Source organism: Lissotriton vulgaris, unplaced genomic scaffold, assembly GCF_964263255.1.
Source record: "Lissotriton vulgaris unplaced genomic scaffold, aLisVul1.2 SCAFFOLD_867, whole genome shotgun sequence".
Classification (NCBI taxonomy): domain Eukaryota; kingdom Metazoa; phylum Chordata; class Amphibia; order Caudata; family Salamandridae; genus Lissotriton; species Lissotriton vulgaris.
The window spans coordinates 466866-493242 of record NW_028249106.1 but is presented as its reverse complement, the minus strand read 5'-3'; the positions used below and the strand labels follow the sequence as shown (position 1 = coordinate 493242).

At 46.2% G+C, this 26377-nt stretch overlaps 1 protein-coding gene across 1 annotated transcript in view; it reads right to left on the bottom strand.

Moving 5' to 3' along the window:
- The window catches only part of PPP1R12A (protein phosphatase 1 regulatory subunit 12A), a gene marked incomplete at its 5' end in the record, with an annotated part of 839509 nt that overhangs the window by 359461 nt on the left and 453671 nt on the right, over window positions 1-26377 (bottom strand). The window contains one exon of the mRNA XM_086950257.1: window positions 7206-7391. Coding sequence (XP_086806383.1) covers window positions 7206-7391 — 186 coding nt within the window. The remainder of the gene's footprint in view (window positions 1-7205; window positions 7392-26377) is intronic.

Here is a 26377-nt window from a genome sequence, read left to right as displayed (position 1 = left end):
AGCAGCAATTCAGGATTCCATAAAACAAACAGTTACATAGCAGGTGATGGTTCAGCAGCTCAAGGGTCACAAACAACACAACCACAGGTGGACACACACCTCAGTAAGCAGAAGCCTGTGCGGTGTCCAAGGGCTTACCCAACGGATTACAGGAAGGACATGGGCAGATATGCTCATGGTAAGGTATTGGTGGCGAGCATGGTTTGGGTGAAGTCAGACTCAAGAGATCACTGTTTGGAGAAACATATGGCAATTAAAAAAAATTGTTTTCCTGCTGTGGCCCTCCAAACTGTTTCCAGTCCAATTAATTTTAATGGGAAGCTCAGGTTGAAAAAGAACTGCAAAGTGAGAGCACCTTAATTGTAATTCGGAGAGCAAGACTTCATTGGCAGTATTTTAGTTTGAGGTAGGGGAAGGATTGATCTTGATTACGATTAACAAGAAGGTGCTTTCAGGTTGGTACTCAAGTACCTGCAATATTTTCCGAAGAGACATTTGTACGTGCTTGGTCAGCCATTAGAATATGGAAGTTAGCCAGATGTGGCATTGGCTATTTCAAGTGCTTTAACAAACAGCAACTTTAACTGCATTTAGCTAATTAATTACTCTATGGAACGTGAGCATAAAAAGTGGGTTTTTGATATGTATATCTCATTAACACTTGATACGTTCGAAACTTCACCCAGTTCTCTAAAGTTTGAAGTACGCTCAAGTATACGATTTGTCTACCCCCCTCTCCCTCAACATTTTTAAACTAAAGATCTAGAGTTTTCTCAGACATGAGATTAGCTATGAACTGGTTCTTAATGTTAGTGTTCTTTTTGCAGTACACTTTTGAACTCTCAGCAGGCACATATTCAAGTGGTACCTGTCCTCTCATTCTTATGTCCTCTACAGTACTGTCTAACTCCAAAGTAATGTTTCTACTATTGCATCCTTAACAAACAAGTTACTTACCTTCGGTAATGATGTATCTGGTAGAGACACACTCTAGCCGCAGATTATTTAACTTCGAATATCCTCCAGGACTGGATCCGGAGATTTTTCAGCAGTATCTCAGCGCGCCGGGGTTCTGCACCGCATGCCTCCACCCTGACGTCGTCCACGGGCAATAAAGTCAGTGGAGCCATACAAGTCCCTCCCGGGGCGCTGACATCAGTTTTCTACTCAACTGTAAAGCTTTTCCATGCCACAACGCAGAGCCACTACTAAAACTGTGAGAGCGTGGGAACAGTGTGCCAAAAAAGATAAAAAATCTTTAAAGCAACAATAATAAATAATAAAATGATGAGAAACATCACAATGCACTGTAGAAAAAAAAACGTCAAACTGTAAAGACCTGAAGGGAAAGAGCAGAGTAATCGCCCCTAAAAACAGTCTCACATAAGCGAAGAACCATATGAGGCAAAACAGCAATGGAAATGTATGTTATGGTAAACAACAAACAGTCTGCAACCACATTAATGTCATTGTAATGGACAACAAGACTGCATCGACATGAAGTGATGGCAATTGACAACATTTCTGCAACAACCGAGAATGTGCAACCATACGCATTAAATATGGCCAATTCACTGTAGCATAGTCAAATAAACCCAGAACTAATGGAGAAAAGTCTCAGGGTGAATGGTAGGGAAGAAGGACATGACCAATCTCCACACTGGAAAAGAAACAGGGTGCAAGAGCGTGGATGGATATATAAGCCCACCACCCAGTTGCGAGAATGGGTGGTAAAGCAACAGGTAAAACAGAATAAGCCATCCTAACCTAGGAAGGATGCTAAGAGACGAACATGCATGAAGACAGAGACCACAGGCAGAAAGACCAGTGTGAAGAACCAAACCTAAAAAGGTCCTCACAGAGCGGGTAGGATGGGCGGTCGTTAAGGAATCTGCGACCAGACTGTGTCTCTACCAGATACATCGTTACCGAAGGTAAGTAACTAGTTCATCTGATAGAGACATCTAGCCGCAGATTCCTTAACTTAAAATAGATACCAAAGCTATACCCCATTGGAGGAGGGTCTGCGACTGAACCCCCACCAAGTTCCAAAGAGAACTAATCCGTCAATAAAGATCGACTAAGACAGGTGGAGACAGCAAGTGCAAATCCGGTTGACATTAGATCCAGTAAGCTCTGGAAAAGGAGCATGAATAAGGAAAGGCAATGTCACCACAGTCTGTCACAGGACAGTATGAGACTTTCACCTCCCAGGAAGAGACAAAAGGAAAGCACAAAAACGAGAACTGCCAGTGCACAAAGAAAGAAATACCATGAGCTTCTGTAACAAGAATAAGAAGCAGAACTGTGTGCAGGGTCCCATGAATCTGCCAAAAATAAATGTTCAAGAGCAAGGACAAAAAAGCATGACAGAGTCAGAGCACACAAAATGAGCATGCACAACAGTGGATGCCAAGACTGACATGTAGAGACAGATGTCCCCATGTAGCGATATACTAAACCATGATTAGTATGTGGATAATAGGGATACACATATGCAGACCATGGAAGCCACACCGCACACATGCAAAAGCCCATGAAATGTAGCATCGGCAGCACATATGCATCGTCAGAAAGTCACAACGTATCACTAGGTAGTCATACTAACCAAAACAAACATAAGGGAGAGAGGATGGGGGAGGGGGGGCGGGGGGGAGACAGATCCTAGGGCTAAGAAACCCAAGATACTGTAACAAGGAAAAAAACGTAGTATGTGTGCTCTCTCCCAGTCAGTAGACATATTATGAGATGTATACATATCTATACATACACACACACACACACACACATATATATATATATATATATATATATATATATATATATACACATACACACACATATACATCTTTTTGTTTTTATCTCTTTTTTCTTTTAAAGAAAAACAATGGAAACTCGAAGAGCATGCCTAAGACAAATACACCAGACCGCACACTAAGTACCTACAGCACAAATGTGAACCATAGCAGGACATAACATATGTCACAAAACAGTAAATCACAGACAGATATATTCAGAAATATGTATATATAACCATATACAGACACTGTATAAATGACAAGGAGCCTCTCTGAACAGAGAGACTTCTAAGCATAACATCGCTCGGGCCATGAGTAGAGCGCCCTGAGCCCCTGCCTGGCAATGATCAGAGGAAAGACCAAGGACATAAGCACTTCCAAACACCAGCAACAATACCACAAAAAGTAGAACGCAGCTAACGCTGTGGTGAAGGTATACTAGCAGGCTACCCAGTGTCTATGAACGTACCCACAGACAGTGTCAGAACTGAAAGCGGAACAGAAATTGTTCCGGAATAGGAACAGAAAAACATGCTCACAAGAGACACTGGCTTACGGCTAAGACAGCCAATATAGGCAAAAATGGTGGAAACACAGCGAATCGCTTGAAAGACAGCCAAAGGCAAGAAAATGAAGGTGAGAACACGCCAGGATGATCCAGTTGTAGCATAAACCCAACAATACTCTGGAGAAGTCTCCTTCCTCAGAGGCAAGAGAGAACTACGGACCATAGAAACATGTAAGCTCCACAGAGAGCTATGCCACCCTTGTGTGTCTTACCAGAGGAGAAGTCTCACAACAGTAGAGGAGATAGAAAGAAACGAAAAACATATCTCGATAATCCTACAACATGAACTATAGCAAAGTTCCTCAGAGGGAAAGAAGATAAGAACCCTAAGAGAACCTCACGGGATCCTCAGTAAGGACCTACACCATCCAGGAAAAACAGCATCTGGGGCACTGTACATACACCACCCAGGAAGAACACCTTCCGCGGTAAGGTAGACTGGCTATACAATAACCAACATATACCCCACGTAGAGTATGTCACATCCCTATAAAAAGCAAGGGAACATCTCTTGAGACGAGCTCTAAAACAGAGGAGACAAAAATTAGGACAGAAACAGCTGTCTAGCTGTACTGTCAGTCTGGGAAATAACTTGAAACCAGAGACGAACACTAGAGAAAGGCAGTGACAATACTGCAACCAATGCAATCAAGACAATAAGTCTACAACAAAGGTCTAAAAAAACAAAAAAAACACTGTCCATCACAGCAAACCCGACATGAGACGCTGGAGCGCTGAGTTCGCATTACTGTCAAAAAGATGGGCCCCATCAAAGGGCAAATCTTGTTGACGCTCCTGAACATTCTCAGGAAAACTACCATCACGCCGCCAAGCATGGTGACGCAGAGCAACTGACCTGGCCATAGCCCGACCCACAGTCAGTGGTGTCCATGGCTGATCGGGTGGAAAATTTTGCTAGCTAACGACCATCGTGGAGTATCTGAGTCAGGTAAGCCCAAGGGCCTTCCCATAGAGAGGGTAGGAGGAGCTCAACTGAGTCCCTGAGGTCAAAAGTAGCCCGTGCAAACACGCAGGACGTGATCAAGGATCGAAGGCCTGAGCTCGCGGAAGAAAACATTTGTCTACCACATGTCTCCAACCAGCAAGACTCCCTAGTGGGTGGAAGTAGAAGCGAAGGGGACGACGGCAGTGAAGCTGAGGCTGTCGGAACGACAAGCCCTTGAGCCCTAGGGTGTAGGGACAGACAAACAGGGTCATCTGGAGCCGGGCGATGACTATGTGCGATAGCACGTTCCACAGGGTATCCCGAGGAGGGCCTCACCCAGGTCCCAAGAAGAATGTCATACAACGATGCGCCAAAAGGCTGCAAGGGCTCGACATCTGCGTTGCCCTGATGGAGCAGATCCAACAAGGGATCGGAAGGCAGAGAGACAGAAGGAGGCTGGTACTGTAATAGGTCAGCAGCTTTGCGAACAACTTGTGCAAACACTGCACTAGCATCCATGGCCATTCTAGGTGGCGGCAGAAGATCATAATTACGGGACGGTTGCAGGCTAACACGTCCACCAGACTCTACAGCTGGAGGAGGGCTATGCAGTTGTTCCACATCAACATGTTTCAAAGAATGCGTAAGCAACACTGAGATGGGAGGAGGGGGGACAGAATACCCAGGGGCCTCATCCACAATCAGAAAGGAAGTAAGAAAGAACGTCTCCTGCATCGAACGGCGTTGCATCGTGTCAACTAACTACAAAGGAGACTACGATGACCGTTGTCGGGACGGCATCGACCAGACATCCATCGCAATGGGAGACTGCTGTGTGGGACAGCGTCGACTCTGGGACATGTCCCCTGCTTCGGCTGCATTAGACGCCATCGCAGGGAGATCCACAGGACTGTGCCCTGATACTAAAGGTGGACTGCGGCCCGATGTTTGAATGGGAAGCCCCACCGGGCCGACGTCGCAGCGACTTCGGAACCGGAGTCAGGGTACTTGACTGGCTCCGATGGCGAACCAGCTGGTGTGCTCCCAGTCTGAGTCCCTACCAAGGCACACCAGGGAGAGGGCTTGATCCAAAGATGGCCTGCAAAGCCTGCTAATAGGCTTCAATCTGGGTCCTAGTTAGCCCAACCCCAGGAAATGGGAGATAGGCGGGGGTCGACTGCTGAGAGGTCGTGTCCGGTAAAGACCGGGAACAGCGGCCACAAATGCGGGAGGCCAATGGCCTCTGTGACTTCTTCTTGTGCTTACCTGAGGAAGGCGGACGACGGCCTCTGGAATGACTCCGTGACCTGCCCTGAACAGGAACCTCAGCTCGAGATGGAGACAAGCGACGCTTGGACTCCGAACGGGACATCCGGGTGGCCAACAATTTCATCCTACGTTCCCGCAGGGACTTCGGCTTTAGCTTCCGACAGGCATCACACTCCACAGAGTTGTGGGGCTCACCCAAGCCCCACATACAAATCGCATGCAGATCAGTCACTGACATTTGCCGCGTACAGGTTTCACATGACTTACAGCCCGAATGTATCGGAACACTGTTCCCAGATGCGACAGCGAGTCCTAAGAAACTGAAACAACCCAGAGAAACCGCTACTCCTGGATCTGCGCTGCACGCGCAGAAAAGAAGAAAACTGAAGTCAGGGTGTCGGGAGGTACTTATATGGCTCCACTGATGTCATATCCGTGGACAACGTCAGGGCGGAGCCATGCAACACCATCCCCCGGCACGCAGAGGCACTGCTGAAAAATGTCCGGACCCAGTCTGGTGCCTGGAGGATATCTTAAGTGAAGGAATCGGCGGCTAGAGGTCTTTATCAGATATTTATTACATCTATAGCATTTATACACTCTTCTCAATCTAGTGATGGTGTGATGTATTTCTCATGCTGCTGTATGGCATTCAGAGCTGTATGGTATTCAGAGTACTAGCTTAAGCTTAACTGTAGTTTTATTTCATCCAGAAAGGCTCCCACTGCCTGCAAAAGAAGCACTAAATCACTCCCCAACAGGTGCAGGCTTTCCCTTCTAAGTTACTCATTGCTACAGGTTGCTGGGCTGCAAAGGTAACTTGTTTATCAGCTGGTACACCTCAAACTTCTGTTTTCTATCAACATCCCCCATTCTGTGCACAATAACTTCTTCTTCATAGTGTTTCATTTTAGGCAGAACTGATTTAAAATAATTGTTTGTCACAGACTTGCCAACTCTACTGTAACGGACAGTCTGAGTTGAGGAGCATCAGATGCCAGCTAGGAAAATAAGTGCATTCAGCTCCATTTGATCTGGTCACAGCTCTTTGTATTTCTCTTGGCCCAGTCATAAAATGCAGATGGCACAACTGAATACCAGTCTCAATCTCAAATAAAAACCAAGAAAATTACAGAGCAAAATGCTATGGCGACCAAAAAAACACAACAGTGCAGGTAACACATGTATGGCTTTCCATAGACCATGGAGCAAAGACATCAGGGGCTGACATTATCTGGGTACAAATAGATACCACCCGGTAAAAATTCCGCCAAAATTTTGAAATTCAGACTGATGTTTGGGGAAACTTTTCAAAATGGGAAATCAGAAGGAATCACTGAAGAACGGGTTTCCCAAAATACCCAAGTCAACAAGAAATGATTAAAGACACATATGCTCGGAGGCTACCATTAAAAAAACACAACATTTTCACTGGAAAACAATGTTAAGGAGTAGAACTGGCAAATTCATTGCCATTTGGGTTTTGCAACTATCATTAACATTACTTTGGAGCAACCCTTTTTAAGATTCATCGCTGAGAACAAGTGTGATTAGAGATGAGACTAAACACACATTCATAAACATCACAACAGAACAACGCTGAATTAAATAATCATAAAAGTACCTCATCTGTTCTTGAATATCTTTGCCTAAAATCATCTTCTCTTGATTCAGATTCTTTTTTGTCATCGTGCTTTTCCTTATCTTGCTTTTCTTCCTTCTCTTTATCTTCATTTTCTTGCTCTCTTGTTCTAGGTCGACTTCTTCCTATGGTCTTTTCAGCTTCCTGAATATCAGTCAATGTGACTCCCTGTGGAGGAAAAAACGCAGTATATTTTATCTACAGAATCTGTCAATGCTTTCTCCAACATTATATTTTGACACATTGGCTGCCTCCAAGTAGCTCCACAAGCAGGCAAAAGTAAGTTAATTAAACAATATTTAAAAATTACTATTATGTAGGAAAACAGCATTCTCCATTCATTAACAGTCTTTTGATGCACATTACTTTGTTCAAAATCCAAAATGCGCAATGCACAGGTTAATGTGTAGAGCGATCTACATTAATTAATGTTCTTACCTAAAAAACGTAATAGATATTTGAATTTCGTTTTCAATATATGATACACCGACTGATGCACCATTTTCTAACCAACATACAAATATAAAGATTTACATCAGCTGGGTACATACATCTTTCACCGAATGTCTCCATGGTATGAGACTACACACTATATTCATAACAGTCCTAGCTGGAGTAACTCAACCACGCACAAGACACCTCAAATTTATCAGGGCAACCTTAGTCTTGTACGCCTCCCTTTCTGTTCCTTTACATGACAGGAGGATCCTACAGCATCTCTAGAATGCCGTAAACAGCCCACTCTAGCCTCCCTTTGAGCTATGTCTCATCAAACCATTCCAGATTCTATGATCAACAATTACTTGCTGTATCTTGAAATTTCCATATCACCCCACATTCTCAATAGAGACAATCCTGGGAGATAGTACTAGAGTGGTATCTACCACCTAGTTTAGCAGTCTGGTCGCTTAATCACACAAGCCATTCATCCTGGGTATCACAAGTAGCAATGATTGAAAGCACCCTCATGGACAAAGGCTTCCATGCCTAAGGCATCACTGAATGTCTTACTGGGAGGGCAGAGGATGGCAGGTGGCAATGCTGTAACAGGTCTGAGTACTTAAAATGAATCTTTTTCTACAAGAACACTTAGATTCCAAAGAAAAACGCAACTCTTCTTCTAAAGCCTGTAAATATGAGGATTTGCATTAAAAAACACCTGGGTGATTGTGAGCTTTACAAGAATTATTAATATAACATACAAAATCAGAACACAATACGTCTAAACGTCCCCACACCCCTTATTTTACCTCAGCCCAATGGATGTGCACCTTTCTTGTGGGCAGATCCTTCAGCTGCATTGTTCTGCTGTTATCCACACAACTAGATGCTCAGAGAGAAGGCCCCAACTCTTCATCATATCTTCACACACTCCATTTCCTTGCACCCCCAAAATACTCTGACGTCCAAGTAAATTATAGGGTGTGAAGAGTGATGGAGGCACGTCTAGGTGCCAGAACCCCTTTTGGCAACAGAACCAGGTCTTCAATAGTTGAAGGTTGTAATACTTTGGCCACAGTGTTGATTTGCTGTGGGTGGGGAGGCTCCCATGGCTCACCAGGTTCAAACATGTAGGTCAACCTGCATCACCCTGAGATAACAGAGGGGTCATAGTCCTAAAATAGGTTTAATCTGTTCGTAATAAGAAATACAAAAAATGTAAATAACTATTTTAGGAAGATCTTATGTAGCTTTTCTTTGTTCCTACTCGCCAAATGTGCAACTCAAGTATTATTCATACTGTTTCTCACATCTTACCACATCATATGTTTGCTGATTCTCTAAGCATTAAGATGGTTTTTGCCTTCACAGGTCTTTTGTTTTTTTTCTGTGTGATATACAGTCTGCTCCTAGGTGCACTTGTGTTTTCTTCAGGCTGTCTGGATCGCTTTTACATTCACTGTTGCATATAAAAGGCTTGTCATACAGCCAAGATTCTCTAAATCAATCATGCAATGTAGCTTCTTTTAACAGGTATTCCTTCTTTGCAGGTTTTAGTCTTCCTCAAACTAGAGTCATCTGAAGCAGTAGCGTTTGGCATCTGGTGTCTTTGTGAATAAGTCAGTTTTAGGAAGGAGGTTGCTGTTGAGCATGGACAAAATATGCTCAATGTCTCCAGCAAGCTCTCATTCCCGACTACTGCAAATGTCTATCATACCTCAATGAAATGCAACACTCAAAAAAATATTCACTAGATCCAGAAAAAAATCCATTTGTCTAAATGCCAAATAGTTATGAAATAAAGATTGCCTACACAATTAATAAATAAGCGGTCTACTAAACACATGACATTATTAATTATCTTTATCGTCTTGTTCCAACTACAATTAAAGACAACTTTAGGACTTGGTAAACATTCTACAATGAAACAAGACTAGGGCCCTTGATTGAACTTCTTTTAAACCGCCTTATGGATTATCAATATATTCGTCACATTTGATTCTAGGCATCAATATCAACACGTTTCAGAGAAAACTATTATTGAAAATATATATATTACATTTATTTTGCACCTGTATTGAACACAACCCTCCATTTGGAACTCCGTCAACTAGAGCGCAAGTGGAGGAGAGACTACTGCTCATTAAGTAGAGATGCCTATGTGGCCGCTCGCAATAGGTATAAACTTGCCATCTTCGCAGCCAAAAAAGCCTATGCTTCAGGAAAAATTCTATCAGCCCCCTGTAAGTCCAAATAAATTTTCAAAGTCCTCAATGAATTTACCTCCGATCCCAGGACGCTCCCGACTCAGGACCCCACACAGGAAGCGTGTAACACTCTTAGCACTTTTTTTATTCAGAAAATTGTATTGATCAAGGACACCATTCCAGTCACTCCCCTGGCGCTGGATCTGTCTCCCCCCCTCACAACACCCTTTCGTACACAATTCCCTCTTCTAGATCCTACATCTCTGGCCACTCTGGCCTCCCGCACTAAGTTTGGCTCTCCAGACGACTGCTGTCCCCCTTCCATACTTCGGGACATATGCCATTCTCTACCCGACTGCATCCTCCCCCTACTGAACTCTTCTCTTTCTTCCGGTACGGTGCCTAGCTCCTTCAAGGAGGCCGTGCTGGTGCCTCTTTTGAAGAAACCTGGGGCTGACCCCACCGTCCCGGCCAACTATCGCCCCATCTCCCTCTTGCCCTTCTTCTCTAAAATCCTGGAAGCCCACGTCACCGTCTGTCTCTCACAGTTTATCGAGAGCTCCAACTTTCTCAAGGCTAACCAGGCCGGCTTTAGACCCGGCCACTCTACGGAGACAGTGATCTTGGCCGTGTTGGACGCCCTGAGAGACGACGTTGACAAGGGTACCCCCCAAGGCCTTGGTACTATTAGACCTGTCAGCCGCCTTCGACACGGTGGATCATAACATCCTCCTCCACCGTGTCGAGCAGGCTGGCATCCAAGGCCTGGCGCTGGCTTGGGTCAAATCCTTCCTGACCGGGAGGTCTCAGACCCTTAGCCTGGGCACTTTCAGGGCTCCTAGGGAGCACTCGCCCTGCGGGGTCCCCCAGGGCTCCTCCTTATCCCCTCTTCTCTTCAATCTCTATCTTCGACCCCTTCTTTTTTCTCTGAGGCAGTGGGACGTCACCGTTTTCAACTATGCGGACGACCTGCAACTCATCTTTTCTCTCAACTCCCCTTCTGCTATTCCCAACTTCCAGGCAGCTTTGTCCCACATTCTCCAGTAGATGGGCCAAAACCGGCTAAAATTGAACCCCGGTAAGACGGAGCTCCTCCTTCCCGGTAGGAGTGCCACCTTCTGGGGGCCGCACTTCTGGCCGGCGGAACTTGGCCCCTCTCCCATCCCTGTGGCCTCGGTGAAGAGTCTCGGGGTCACTATTGACTCCGGTCTATCCCTTGGGCCCCAGGTGGGGACGGTGGTCTCTTCCTGCATTTACCAGCTGCGCAGGATCAGGAAAGTGGCTTACCTCCTTACACCGGACGCCCTCCTGCAAGTCATCATGGCCCTCGTCCTCTCCCGCTTAGATTTTTCGAACGCTATCTATCACGGTCTGCCTAAAACATCTTTGGTCAGACTGCAAGCTGTTCAAAATCAAGCGGCGAGACTGGCCCTTGGGATCTCGAAGTGGCAATCCGCCAGGCCCCTTCTTTCCAAACTGCACTGGCTCCCTGTCACTTCGAGGGCGGCCTTTAAGATCGGCTGCCTCACTTTCAAGTCGCTTGCTGGGTCCTGTCCCGCTTTCCTGAAATCTCTTATCAGGCCCTACTGCCCATCTCGGAACCTGAGATCCTCCCACCTTCAATTCTTGATCATCCCCTCCATTAAACTCTGCAGATCCGGAGGCCGGAGATTTGCATACCTGGCCCCCAAACTTTGGAACTCTTTTCCTCTTTCTCTTAAAACCTCCAATTCTCTGATTCTTTTTCGTAAATCCTTAAAAACCTGGCTCTTCCCCCAATCTAGCTAAGTCCCCCTGTCCCCTCTGCATCCAACCAGCGCCAGGAAACCCATGGTGTCAGTGCGCTCTATAAGCACTCCTTACAATACAATACAATGCACAGCCAAAGGTTCTGACATTCAGCATACAAGCAGGGGATCTAAAAATGACAGATAATGATGGAAAAGCTAGGCTGTCCGTTCCTGGTAAAATTACAGCAGGCTGACTAAAGCCCACAGGTTACTGTAGAGCCTTCCAAATCTTGGCAAAGTGAATAAAGAAATCATGGTATCCATTTCTAAACCTCTGCATTGCAAGACAAAAAGCAACAGCTGAGGGCAAACACACCGGCACTTATCTGCTCATTTTATTTATGTTTAGAAGTAAAGGGGTTGTGCCTTGCACAAGTGCAATAAACAGGACTTTAAAAATGCACCTGAGTGATAGGTAACCAGAGCATTCAATAGCGTGCAGCACAAAATTCCAGAATCATCCAGTTATTTCACTTTTTTCCAATTTAACTTCTGCCATGTTATTTCAACTTCGGCAACCAAAGGTTAACGCTAGCAGCCATCATCTTTCTACCTATGTTACTCTCTAATGCTTTTTACCTGTAAGAGAGCCACCTGCTAACCAAGAAAGACGCAAGGCCAAATTGCTGATCACAGGAAATAGTCTACAAAGAATCTGCCAGCTGCTGGCTGTGGAAACACTAAGCTTGACTTTATAATGTTAAGGGAGGGATTACAATATAGATTTGAGAAGGGTCCTGTACTTCCTGGATTCAGAATTAAAGGAAATCACTTGTAGAAGAGTCCTACGAGTGATGCATCTAGAACAAACTCAATGCTTGTTTTGTCATGGTTTGTTTTGGGAGAAGCTGGGCCTTCAACAATGAAAGAAATCATAGGGTACTGCGTCCTTTACCACACAGGCTGGGAAGCTTACATGCCGGGGTTGCAGGAAGGGTATAGACATGGCTGGAAGGAGAGAATTGTGGACTGGGTTTGGCGAAAGGCCCAAAGACCTGGCCATAGCACTGATGTCCTTCAAACACTGCAGTGCGGAGTACGCCTCAACTCCAAAGAGACGGGAACAACAAAGGGCATGTTCATCAGCTTGGACACCATCTGTATAGCTAGTGGTTCTCAGTCAGGCGTGGTGCCCTAAGGCCACCATTCAAGAAACAACTGCCTAGCGAGTCGGTTGTATCCAATCGACATCTGATCATGAACTTAGCTGCATCTTTCCCATCAGCAACAGCTTGAGAAAGTCTAGACTAGGCTTTCTCCGGAACCGTGGGCAGCACCTGCACAACCGAATCCCAAAGAGCATGGGTTTAACACCCCAAAAGGCACGCAGTGTTCATGGAGAGCAGTGCCAGGCTGGTGGAAGGAAACATCTTCTTGCCTTCTGTGTCTAGCCTCTTGGATTCCCCATCGAGTGAGGCAGTAGGAATTGCGCCAAGATTTACACAGGTCTAGGGTCTTGGACTACCAAGTTCTCCAGGGTATGGCGTTGAGTGTGGAAATCGTGGTCCCTTCTGGAAAGCCAGTGATGGCGGCCAATCGTCCTGTTCACAGCAGTCCCTGTGCTGGGCTTGGACTAAGTCCCAAGCAGGACGTCTGTAAGGGCTTCATTAAGTGGAAGAAGCGGTTCTGAGGGGGTCATGCCTAACTGAAGCACCGCAGTCACTAAGGGTATGCTAAGGTCCAAGACCTCGCCAGCCCTTCTCACCACCATTGGAAACACTTCCTCCTCTGCAGCCACAGCAGGTAGAGAAGCAAGCCAGTATATATAGAAGTATGTAGAACTGGCCTCTGCCAAGTCCTCACACCAGTCCATGTCCCAATCCTAGCCCATTGGAATAGGGCTCTGGCTTGGAAGGCTTGTTTTCAGTCAGCGTTTGAGTAAATGTCACCCCTCTGGCTTGGTGTTGGAACCAGGTATCAGAATGGGGATGGCACTGCCAGAGGGCGCAGGTGGTGCCAAGAGTATCGTCACCAGTACCGGCACCGAGGGGGTCAAGGTGTAATGACCAGCAGCGATCCTGGACCCTCCTAAACCCGCGGGACCCGATGGCGTGCTGGCATGAACAGGCACACAGAAATTTGAAACATAGCTCATAAAATTCTTGAACTTAGGAAGGGGTCGCTCCGGCTCCCAGAAACTCTGGGAGGAGAGGAGCCAGCCCAAGTGCAAGCTCAACTGCGGAGCCCGGCCTCAAATGACGACATTCCCTCATCTCGTGTGAAGACCGCAACAGACCGGGTGCAGCCTCTTAGACTTCTTGCTTTTCATTTGTTTTGTAGGACTCACTAGAGTGGGCCGACTACTTAGAATGCAAAGAGGATCATGGATTCCACGACTGATCCTGGGACCTTCCTTTTGACCGCGATAAAGACCGTTGAGGTACCGCACATCAAGGAGCTTGAGGGACCGCTCCCTCAAGTCCTTTGGGGTGAATGGCGAAGCAATCGGCACAGGTCTTTGCACAGGTCTTTGCATCGTGGTTGCAGTCAAGGCACCAGAGGCAAACAAGATGCAGGAAGGTCACCGAGCTCTGTTCAGGCACTACGGGGCTTGAAGCCAGCCTTCCTATTGGCCATCCCTGCCACACCAGGAGAAGAACTCTCCCAAAAAAACTTCTGCAAAACCCAAAATAAGCTCAGTCAGAAATTGACTGGGGGAAGCTTTCTGGATCTGAGCTAAATGGGGTGGAAAGTAAAGAACAGACATCAGCAGGAGCTGCACTGCGTCACCTACCAGCGCACAGGGGTACTGATCACAAAAAATTCCAGATCCAGTCTGGCACCTGGGGATTATTTGAAGGTAAGGAATCTGCAGCTAGAATTCTCTATCAGATGTTCTTGTTGGTCTATAAAAAAGAATATCTGCCAAATACGGAACTGGGATATGGCTCGTAGAATTATGCATAAGCATAATGACCAACATTATTCTTTGCGTCACAGGGAGCCATAGAAATTTGGTCAGTGCTGATTTTACTTAATCTTATTACCTTAAGGTAGCAATCCAGTTCTGCCCATTTAGTTCACCAGGATTTATTTCTGTTAGAAATGACAACCCAACCAGTTTTTTTTTTTTTTATTATTTTGACGGAGTCTCACAACCTGGCTCTCTCACTGTAAATTCACAGTATTTGGGTTGAGCGGGTTTACCACCAATTCCATCCCTCTAAGATCAAGCACTAGAATGATTATTCATGTGCATACATGCGAAATTACAGTTGTAAGCGGTCCAGTATTTGCGCATAAGGAGAATGGTGTGGAAGTGACTCTGCAAGGGCTGGTGCTGACCTCGGGTAGGCCTTATAACATTAGCGACATTGATAGTTGGGTTTGTGGTGCTTACTGGAAAATCTGTATTGCTTTTACTGCATTATAACTACATGCAAAACTTACCCCAACTAGAAGTTTCATTCCACTTAAACATCCACGGACCAGCAAGGTGTCAAAGGGGAGTAAAACATGCACACCAAGTTTGAATTTGCATTTCCTAACACACTACTTCCAAATCTTATGGGATTCCAAGAACTGTAATATTTCTCTAGCTCTGCTCATAATTCGAAATTTCTGTTGTCATATTGTGAGGGAAATTAATTCCCATCATCTGTATCATCACCAAAGGCTGGGTGGCTTTGGTCAGAATCCAACTAAAAACAAAAAGTTGGGGCTCTGAACAGTGGCTCTAGCAAGGTGTTGTTTTCTTTGAGTCAGAATGAGCAGGGACAGGTTGCAGCTTGATTCGACCTCAGTTTAGGATGAGAGGGGAACTGGACTTCCTACAGTGTTCGGCAAAGTAGAGCTTGGCTTCGCGATCCCAAGTCATCTTGTGGTGCATAAGGGCACACTAGTCAAGTCTTGGCGTCGTGGCTAGAACCTAACACCAGAGACATACCGTGTATGGGTCTGTCAAAGACATCTGCTTGCGAAAGACCCAACAAGGTTTACTCTGTAGTTTAAGGAGGTAACATGTTCCCTTGCACACTGGGAAATAATTTTGCCACCCAAAAAAAATAAATCAACTGATGAGAAAAAGTTAGGTGCTAGCTCTGGATCTGCAAATGAAGGTGCGGATATAAAGGAACTGTTTTCAGCACACTTATATGGGGTTCCTGCCATCCAATAAAGGGTGTAGCGGGGTCAAGGCAGAGCAGCACAATGCCACAAACCAGCAAGCAGGCCCTTTGCTGAAAAACCTTCCAGATCCAGTCTGGCATGTGGGTGAATTTTAGAGGTGACGAATTTGTGGGTAGAAGTATCCATCAGGAGTAGATTCTGACTATGCACTATGCAGTGACCCAGGAAAAAACGTTTCTCGTTTCTCAACCGATCAGTGAATTGAGAGATAGAAGGCTATTTCCAGTTATTGGAAATTGTCTATTTTACAAGAAGTAATACCAGGTTAGTGAAAATGCACTTCTTCTGCTGGACACACGTTGGACCCAAATGAAGTCCTAGCAAACACACATTGGGTCACAACGAATCTGTTGCATTTATTTGAGCAGAAATTGTACCCAATATATGAATGTAAAAGGGCTGTAAACTCCATACAGAAGTCACCAGCTTCATCAGCACATTTCGCCCACAATCCTTAAGTCATAAACATCTTGCGCAGTCGGGCAGGAAGGTGTTGTGGTTGACTGGTATAGGTATATTGCGAGGCGCCTTTGCCTTTTTTTCTTCCTTTTAATCAGTGAACTCAATACCCAATGTCTTTGAAGCACTGCCAATGCTCAAGGTACCAAACTACAATGTAAGATTTGTTCAATACAAACGCGTAACTGCTCTCCCACCAGTATCCAGGTCCAGTAATTTCAGCACCACACAATGAGAGGCGGACAGTGGTGAAGGCCTACTGTGGAGTGCAAATCAGTAGGCTGGATTATTAATCTAGCGGAGACCACAGATAGTAAAGGGTATACACATGGAGAGGTGGGTGCATGGAAGTATGGCACCAGTGAGAGGCACAGGGTCCCTTCCCACTTGTGTCCTCTTCGGGAATTTGGAGCAAGTGATGCGAGACTGAAGGTAGCAGGAGCTGGTGGCACAAAGTGTAAACTATGTGCACAAAGCGCTCCCAAATGAGGATCAACAGTGACAATCAGAACAGTCAATAGGGCCCTAAAGAAGGGTGGTTTGTAAGGGGGCCTCGCCTGCAATGCTGGGCATCCAGAGGCGGCAGCAAAGCATTGTTCACATACATGGGAGGGGGAGCCACAATTGTCTCAGTTCAATCAAAAGCCAGAGATCAATTTAATATCCTCACTGGTATCCATAATGGACACGATATTAGACAAATACAACTGCATGTTGTCTGCACAGACCAATTTAAGGCCCTATCAAAATGTAGTTTATACATGTAACAAAAGAGGAGTACCAATTGTTTAATAAGATATTTGTACTGTATTTCTGGTAAATAAACAGCCAAATAGCACTCTGATCCAATACAACAAAGGGCCTGATATAGCCCGTGGAAGATCTTAATATACCACCCAGATTCTTTCGCATCACCTCCCAATAGCAGTACCAATGTCAAAGCAAAGCCAAAGGGGAACAACTGGCAACCAATACTGGTGCCCCCACCTCTACTCAACACAAGTCTGAGATCAGTCTCCCCATACAGACTTTGATCCACATTACACAAGGCATATTTAGCATTTTATGGTAGGCCAAATCTCATCTCATTTAAAACTTGTATTGGTTATTGAAGTCCAGCTTGTCAAAGGCAGTGTCAGTGTCTAGGGAGGCTACCTAAGATGGCATTTCCGCAAGCGCATGAAACAAACCTCTAATAGATTCATCATGTTGAAGTGTCATGGAGCAGAACCTAACCTTTCAGTATAGGCTGGGCTCGCTACAGCAGAACAATTACCAAGACCGATAACAGCTGCTTCCAGATAATTTTGAAATCAAGAGTCAACACCATGCAGAGGACAGTATACAGATCTGTGTAGCAAATCCTCATCATGTTAAAGCACCATGCCACTATTGCTTCCCTCATGGGTAGGATTGTCCAATTCCTGTGCACATTTTCACATAGCTGGAGAAGCTTTGGTAATGACACAGGTATCTCACAACTTCAATGAGAATACATATGAGATTTATCCTCTGCCGGGTAGTTTTACGGTATAATTTACCTCCTCTACTTAAATGACATAACTCTAGAATTATACACACAAAGGAAACAAGAGAAATTTGGAGCAGTCCCAATGGATTCTCCAAAAAAACCTATAACACAGGACACACTGGGATATAGCGGATGAAGATGGATATTTGTTTCTGATGCGGTGCATGTGGTCCATGCTCATGGTATTGTTCCCAAGGAGATTTATCTCAAAAGGACGGGCGCACTCACCCACAACATGTGGCATGCTTCATCACTGGGCAGCTCCTTCTTGCCTTGGTGTGCATCAGTAGACCAATGGCTCACAAAGACCTCTTAGAGCAGAGATGCAGTGTCAATACTTTTCAGTCACAAAATTGATAGTACAGCAAAATGTTGGAATTGGTTTTTCAGCATGCCAATGTCTTGTCTATTGTTTGAGGTCAAATCCTAAGGATCTAGTGTTCAGAGTGGCATGTCAATGTTTCAAATTAATACTAAGTCTTCTACTGCATGGTTAAAAACTGTTGGCTTAATGGAGAAAAGTTATGTGCTCTAAAGAGTATCAATGTCATCTACATATGCCTATCGTGGGTCCTGAAAATTCTTCAGGGTGGGCCCTTATAGATCTAGTATTTCTTAACTATTTTAGACCATGATAAGGGCTGCAGAAAGGACATAGAATAAAAGTTTCAAACTCAAACATGTTTAAGGTGTACCTAGAGGTGGATAACCTTCCTAACTTCTTTTCAAATAACACATGTATGTGAAAGGAGACACACATTCACCATAAACAGTCATTGCTCACTTTGGCAAACACATTATTTAATTTACCCCAATCAGTCGTATTTGACTACTTGTAAAGCTTTCATTTTTGTTTTAAGCTTTATTTATTTGCATTTATTGTCATAGACAAACAAAGGGTCAAGTGTAAGCAATTGACAATATGAGCAAGGTTAGGTTAGATCTTCATACATGGCCTCAAAGCAACAACCAATAGCAAGAAGGGAGAAAGAGAAAATACAGTCCAATGAAAACACAAGTGACGATCAAACAATGGCAAATAGTCCCTGGAAGGAATCCATAAGATGATCATATTATACTTCCCCTAGGGGTCCACAGTGAGAGGAGACCGATCCTAATCTGGTGATGGTTCCCTATATGGACATATGAGTGGTGACAGCATCCACACATCTCCGTGCTGAGAATTTGTCCTTGTTTACTGAGCTTGAACAGGCCAGGCTGGGCACACACCGAGCAATTGACAGGCGAGAGGGGCTTAATTTAGAATTTTTTGGCTGTCATGGCTGGAAGAGTTGGCATATGGGGGCAATTCACTGGAGCTCATCTTAGCCTTTAAGTAATCGCGTAAGGGTTTCCAGATATCTTTAGGGCAAGATTTGGACGGCATCATGTCCCAGTAGTGAGATAGTTGGTCGCTGCAGTACACGGCATCCCAAAGCCAATCCTGCTCTCTAGGGGCATGGTGACTACCCCATACCATAGCCCCCTGTGTTTTGCTAGGATCAAGAGTAGAGCCACCAGTCTTATGGAAAGCACTTCCTTCACATAACCAAGGAGGCCCAGAATCAGCGTGTCCGCAGTGTGGGAATCTGTCATGGCCTGGATGGCCCGGAACACTGCAGACCAGTATCTCAATACTCCCGGGCACGCCGATTCCAAGTGAAGGAAATCTGTTCCCAGGGCTCTGCATCAGTGTTGGGCCTGCCCGATTCTGTAAAGTTGCCTGGGGGTTCGATGAAAGCGGTGCAAAAAATAAAGTATATTAACCTCCGTCTGTAGTTGGGAGACAGGCCATCCAATTGGCTGCAACAATATTCCCAGTGTGTGTATGTAAAGTCCGGGCCTAGGTCACCACTGGAGTCAAGCTAGCCGGGCTGATGAGAGGTGTTACCTCGAAACCGGTCCGGTCCTCGGATGCTTGATTCCGTTCTGGGAAGGACATGGCTTTTGTAGTTCGGACTGGACTGTTCCCATGGGGCAACAGGGTCAGAGCTGATTTGCATTTCGCCATTGTCTAACCCAGGGTGGTGTGGAGTGCAAAAAAACGATGGATTTGGGCCCAGATCTTTTGACTGGGGGAGTGTGTGACATTGATCCACATTCAGTCCATCACTTGTTGTTTTTTCAATTAGGTCTCTCTCCCAGCGCGTCTTGGCTCGAAGTTCTATCTTAGGAAAATGTTATAGGACACCCGTGTATAATCATGGGATTAGTTTCTTAGCATATGGTGTGTTAATTATCAGTTCTAGCATGGGCAGGGTTTGGGGTTGGGCTGCAAAAGCGGGGTGATTTGCGCGACATGTGGCCCCGATTTGGTAGTACACAGTATATCTGATGCATTCCCGGGGCCAGGGTCTGTAGAGGGAATTGACTGTATGAACCCCTCTACAGTGTAGATGTCTGAAAATTTACTAAGGTGTAGTCGTTGCGCACTTCTGTGGGCACCAGTCTCTTGAAGGGGCGGAATCATTTGGCTATTAAGGAGTTGAATAGATGGGGCAAGTGTGTGAGAGAGGCTAACTTTCTTCATAATCCCCTCCCAGGCCCATCTAACACTTTCTACGGTGTTGATTTCCCAGCGAGACGCTTTATAAGGGGCATAGAGAGCCTGGTTTAGAAGTAGTAGGGATGTGCGGCCCTGCTCAACTGCCACTTGTGGTTGAAATGGACTGGGTGTATGTAGAAATGTAAGAATTGAGCCCAAGCGCATTTGGCATATAGCTCTAGGTCAGGTGCACCAAATACACCTTGTGCCAGGGGAAGGCAAAAACCTCCAAGGTGATCCGGGGTTTGCCAGCCCAGACCGAAGAAATTAGATTAGACTGGAGCCGTTGAAAGACTATATGGGTGAGTGGCATTGGGATATTCTGAAATAGGTTGAGGAAGTTAGGTAGGATAACCATCTTAGTAACAGCAATGTGCTCGGATAGAGGAAGTTATCCACGCTTGAGCCAGTCAATACCCCGACCATAGTTCACAGCCCATAGTTCTTGAATGCCCCGGCTCACCCAGATGCCGAAATAGCGCGCTGGGCCGGTGGCCCGGGCCAGGGGTCAGTAAGAGGGAGTATCACAGATTTATTCCAGTAGATGTTAAAACCAGATAGTCCACCAAACGGAGTCATTTCCCTGATAATTAGAGCTAGGTTTTGTGCGTATTACATATATAGAGAGTTATGTCCTCGGTATACATCGAGCTAATCAAGCCTCTCGAGGTGAAGCTAAAGCCACGTTGCGAGTGATGCCGCCTGAGCCTAGCGGCTAAGTGCTCCATGATGATGGCAAAACGGAGGGGGCGAGAATGGGCAGCCTTGTCTGGTGCCGGGTGTTATGGGAATTGGTTTTGATAACAGCCCATTCAAGCGTATCGTGGCAGTAGGAAGAGTATTCAGAAGTTGTATATATTTGAGGAAGGTAGGACTGAGACCAAGGCGCTTTAAGAGAATGAATATGTATTCCAATTCCGGGTAATCAAATAGAGCGGCAATTGCCTGTACCTTAGGGTGAAGACGATGCATCACTGCAAACAGTGTTCTCAGGTTGTGAGCAGTGGATCACCCCGGTATAAACTCTGCCTGGTCTGTCCTCTTCATTTTGGGCAGAAGTGGCAGGAGGCGATTAGCGATAATTTTAGCAAGAATTTTATTATCTATATTGATGAGGGACAGGGGTTTATAGGAATTGCATTTATGTGGTGGTTTATCCGGTTTGAGCAGGCCCCTAGGAATTATCAAGAAATTCTCTATGCGAATTCTCCAGCCAGAGCAGTTGCAACAAGTCAAGATTGCTGGTGAGTAGCTCAGTGTCTCCGCTTGGCTGCGCAGTGTATAGTGTGGCATAAAAGTCCTTCATTGTGTCTAGTATGGCTAGATGTTGGTCTTGTGTATCGCATGCAGCGTATTCCTGTAGGATACCTGCCGGAGTCTTCCCAGGCCTATCCCCCTGTGCATCTCTGTTTAGGTACTTTGCTTCTGAATCAGAGCTGTAAAAGCTTCCTGGATGATGGAGGGGAAGGAGTCAGTGGTGGTGTTTGTAGTAAAATAGGATATTATTTCAGCACTAATTTTGTCTTTAATGCATTGTCCTGGAGTGCACCTCGAGGGAGGTGCCAGGTGAAACCTCCCGGGGGTATTTTGGGGATGTTGAATTCTAACAGGACTGGTGCGTGGTCCGATAGTGTGCATGGCAGGTGAGTCACCTTAGCATCCCAAAGTTTAATTTCCTGCAAAATGAGCCAGTAATCAATTCAATGTGGAGGAGTATAACAGGTGCCCTCACGTTGCCCCTGGTGGGACTACCTACAAACATCTAGAAAGCCGTAATTAGCCATGAGTGTGTTAATAATGTCCGCAGCCCTAGGGTGCGGAGATCACGCAGAGCCCGACAGGTCCTGGCTATCATCTAGCGCGATCTGCTTTGTGCCCCAGCCCATTAACCAGCTCTCAAAGGCCGGTGAATAACCCAGGATCATCAGTGTTTGGGCCGTAGACTGCCACCAGGATGATGGATTGGGTATAAAGTGTGCCCGTGGATATGACATACCTGCCCTCTTTATCTGCCGTAATCTTGCCAAGCCGCCATGGAAGCCCCCTGCCTATGAGAATAGCCACCCCTCTTGCAAAATTAAAGTACAACGAGGTGTATGCTTTGCTATGAAATCTTGTATGCAGACCCGGGGCAGTTTGAGAGGTATAATGAAGTTCTTGTAGGATGCAGATGTCAATATGACGACTGGTAATGTAAGCCAGAACCTGTGTGCATTTACGGTAATCGTTTATTACCCATATAGTCCAAGTTAAACATTTTATTAATATTAGACTGAGTAAAAAAATGCGTACTTGTTGCGGTGACCCGCCGGGGAAGATTCATAAGGAGTTTGTGAATTGTTCCAGTCAGTTGTGATGTAAATGCCATAACTTGTGCCAAACTTCACTATGTAGAATATCTTAAGCATTGGTCCCAAGTCAACACCATCCCCACCTTCACCAACCCCTCCCAATTTTCTCCAATAGAAAGGTAACAATATCATAGGAAACATCCCTCGGTTAAGAGCAGAGCCGGGCGGTCTACCCCACCACAGCAGGTGGGTGACCACATGGGCATAGGCCCAGTGATGTGGAACCATCTATAACAGGGCATGAGAAATAGAATAGACATGGTGGATGGCTGCTCCCCGATTACAGTTATACCCTTGCACTTTTCTGGAATGGAGTTCAGGATTCAACAGTTCCAGAGTTGCTGATCATTTTCTTTCGGGCACTCGGGTCTGGCGAGGGAGTAGTCGTTAAGTGTCCAGGGAGGACTGAGGATTCGTATATGAAGCCACTGAGGAACATTTTTCTTAAGCTCATTTTTTAGCAAAACTGAGGACTTTCTTGGCATCGGTGAAAAAGTGTGGTGTGCATATTTTCATGATACGGAGTTTGGCTGGATAGAGCAGAGCGTATGGTAAGTTGGCCTGCTGAAGCAATCTTTTGGCGGGGAGAAACTCCCTCCTGGAGTTCTGCACCGGAATGGTGAAGTCTGGGTAGAGATGGGGCTACCCTCATACGTTAATGACTGCTTCTCATGCGCAAAGTGCAGAACTGTATCTCAGTCTATAGTTTAGGAGACGAGCTATAATGGATCTTGCGGGTGCTCCCGGGCGGTCGTGACCCGAGAGAACGGTGTGCACACTCCACAATGAACATGGGCGCAAGTGCTTCCGCGAAAAACATGCGTAGGAGTGATTCAACATAGGCCTCCATCGTAGTAGGAATGGCAGTGGACTCCGGAATGCCTATTATGCGGAGGTTGTTACATCGCTCCCTGGACTCAAAGCTTGAGCGTCCTCATAGTTAGAGATTCGTCTCATAGCCTGGGCTAGCCGATCTTCATGCCTGTCCACCATGTTTTTCATATGGTCAAGTCTGGCTGTGACTGCGTCCAGTTTGGAATCAATTGATGTCAGGCTAGATTTCACGTCAATCAATAGCTCTTTGATGTTGCTATCTTGCACAGCCTCCGTTCGTCCGGCTCCCTCTGGCAGGTGGAGCGCTTGCTGTCAAAGGATAGTTTGGGTTGTTTAGTTTCCGGTTTGCCCATAATTTTAAAGATATTGCAGGGTGTTACGCCTTCACAGAGTCTGTTTCATTTCTCATGAGGTGGTTCTGAGCCACGCTGGCGGTGAGCTCCGCCAGTCCCCAAGACGCCAATGGGGGGCACGAGCAGGCCTTTGGTTACCAATATTCCACACTGTTCTGGGATATGGCCCTTTAAGAATAGGAGGACAAGCAGGAGCCCTGTGGATGAGTTCAGTATCCCCGGCGCTACTGGGTGCGGGCCAAGCTGTACAACAAGCCTGCTGCCACAGGGCTGTCCAGAGTGTGTGAGTGGGCCTGAGCACATTAGAGGGAGTCACAAGTGAGGCCAGATGCTAGAATTGGTCTACAGACGTTCCAGGACCAAGCCTGCTCCATCAGCCGAGCCACTTGACCAAGCGGGCCCAGCCGCTGTGTACAAGTCACAGCCTGGAGGAGTGCAGGGGAGACAGTGGTCCAATGCAGCACTGGGCAGCCACACACCCGGGCCGGCAACTGGGCCACCCCACCAAAGCGTGCAGTCTTCTGGTGAGGAACTGGAGCCCCCAGCAGCCGATTTACGTGGGGGTTCGCCAGGCCGCAACCGATCACTCGTGCAGGTCGTGGGCCGAGAATCGCACACCGGCCGCACTCACTCACATCAACGAGCCAGTACAATCAAACCCCTCTGCCGCTCGCAGCACTCTAATTCTGCTGGGTGAGATTTACCCAGCAGAACAGTTCCATCTCCTCCTCGCAAAGCTGTGTAGGCAGCATGGGATCCTCCAATGCGGAGTGCTGCCCAAGGGGCCGCCCGCCACCAGCAGCCATTGTCCTCACAGTAAGCAGAGATGAGATGCAGGGGGCACACACCGCCCCTGGACAGCGGCTCCAAGCGGTGGCCAAGAATCCGCCGGCTCCAACACATACGCTCAAGCGGCGCCAGCAAGCCCGAAAGGCCCACTTGCTCTTCCGCCCTCGGTGGGCTCGAGAGCCAGAGGCAAGTTGACGGTTCTGCAGTAAATTGTACCGGAACGGGATTAGTAGCTAATTGGTCGAAGGTGGATAATGATAATTAAGGATTATGGCAGATTTATCTATCCAGTCAGCAGAGTGCCTCTATCGAGTGGCCATTTTGAAGCTCAGCCAAGCTCTGCCGAAAGTGCAGCTTTCTAACATTGTACATATTGTTCCTGTGCTTAAAAAGTGGTATAACCAATTCTCCTCCACACACTCCCCAACTCTGTGCCACTACAAACCCTGATACAAAAGACTGCAACTCTATTTATAGTCTTAAACCTATGCTCTGCCTTTGTCATCTTGAGGAGACATTTTTGAAACCGTCCATAAGCCGGAAGAAAATCTGTATGATACGCCTTCAAAACTATTGTAGTAAAGGTCACACATACCAGTCCAGAATTGAAGGGCTCACGGTGTACCAAGACAGCCACCCAAACTTTAGTCCTGACCTTCCTCTACTTGCTCTTAGCAGGTTGTAATTGCACAAGACACCCCTGCAGGTGTCTATTTATGGAGTGGTTGGAGTCTAGAATCAACCTAAGATGCACTTTGGAGAGAACTGCCTTGGATTTGGTTGCCAGACTGATGGCTCAGTGGACTAATGTTACCATTCTAAGGACCGTTGTTTGACCTCATGAGCACAAGTTCTAATCGCTGCAGGCTCATTCACCCTTTCATCATTCCAAGTAGATAAAACAAGTGCCACCGAGTTGGGTAGTAAACATCTGTTATTTCAGCGTCAAGAAATCAAGACATGGTTGAACGTGTACTTTCCAAATACACGTTAAGTTACGCTAACAGTTACTTTAGTAGGCATGTTTGCATAGGAACCAGTTATCGCGACTCGCACATGTTAACAGTGCATGATGCATGGTAACAATTTAAAACATGCTCAGTGTTTAGTCATGAAATCAAGATACTTTACTCACTTTCCACTGCACTATGTCTGTCGTGTCCCCCAACTTTTCAAGTGCCCTCGTGTGCATGACTGAAATGATATGAAGATGCGTTTACTGTAATTTCTAGATCTTTTAGAGTCTGCTGTTCACCATTTAGCCAAAGAGTATAAATTAATATCCATAAGCAGAAGCCAAATCAGAATGACAGAATTCAACATCTGATTAATATTTCATCATTATGGCAAGTTTCATTAAAATTCAATAAAATCAGAGGAGCCACGAGCAGGCCCAAGATGGCCACGTAGGACCTCGGCTCGCTAATACCCGTCCCCCAGCCCCAAGATTCTGGCACATATCATGAAATCGCAGCTTATCGCTCAAGTGCGGAAGACTGGCGGCATTCCCGGCGGCTACTCCGGCCCCTCTGTGACCCCGGGGGCCGTAGATACAGCATTTAGGAATCGCGGCCTGCATCGCCCCTGGAGCTGGGGGCTTGAGTTTGGGCTGCTGCCAGGGCACAGGCGGAAAACACTGGGCCGCGGACCGGAAGTCGCCGGTCTGCCCTTATCTCCTGGACATCAGCGGGCGGCAGTCGCGGCGTACATCAAAGGCAAGGGGGAC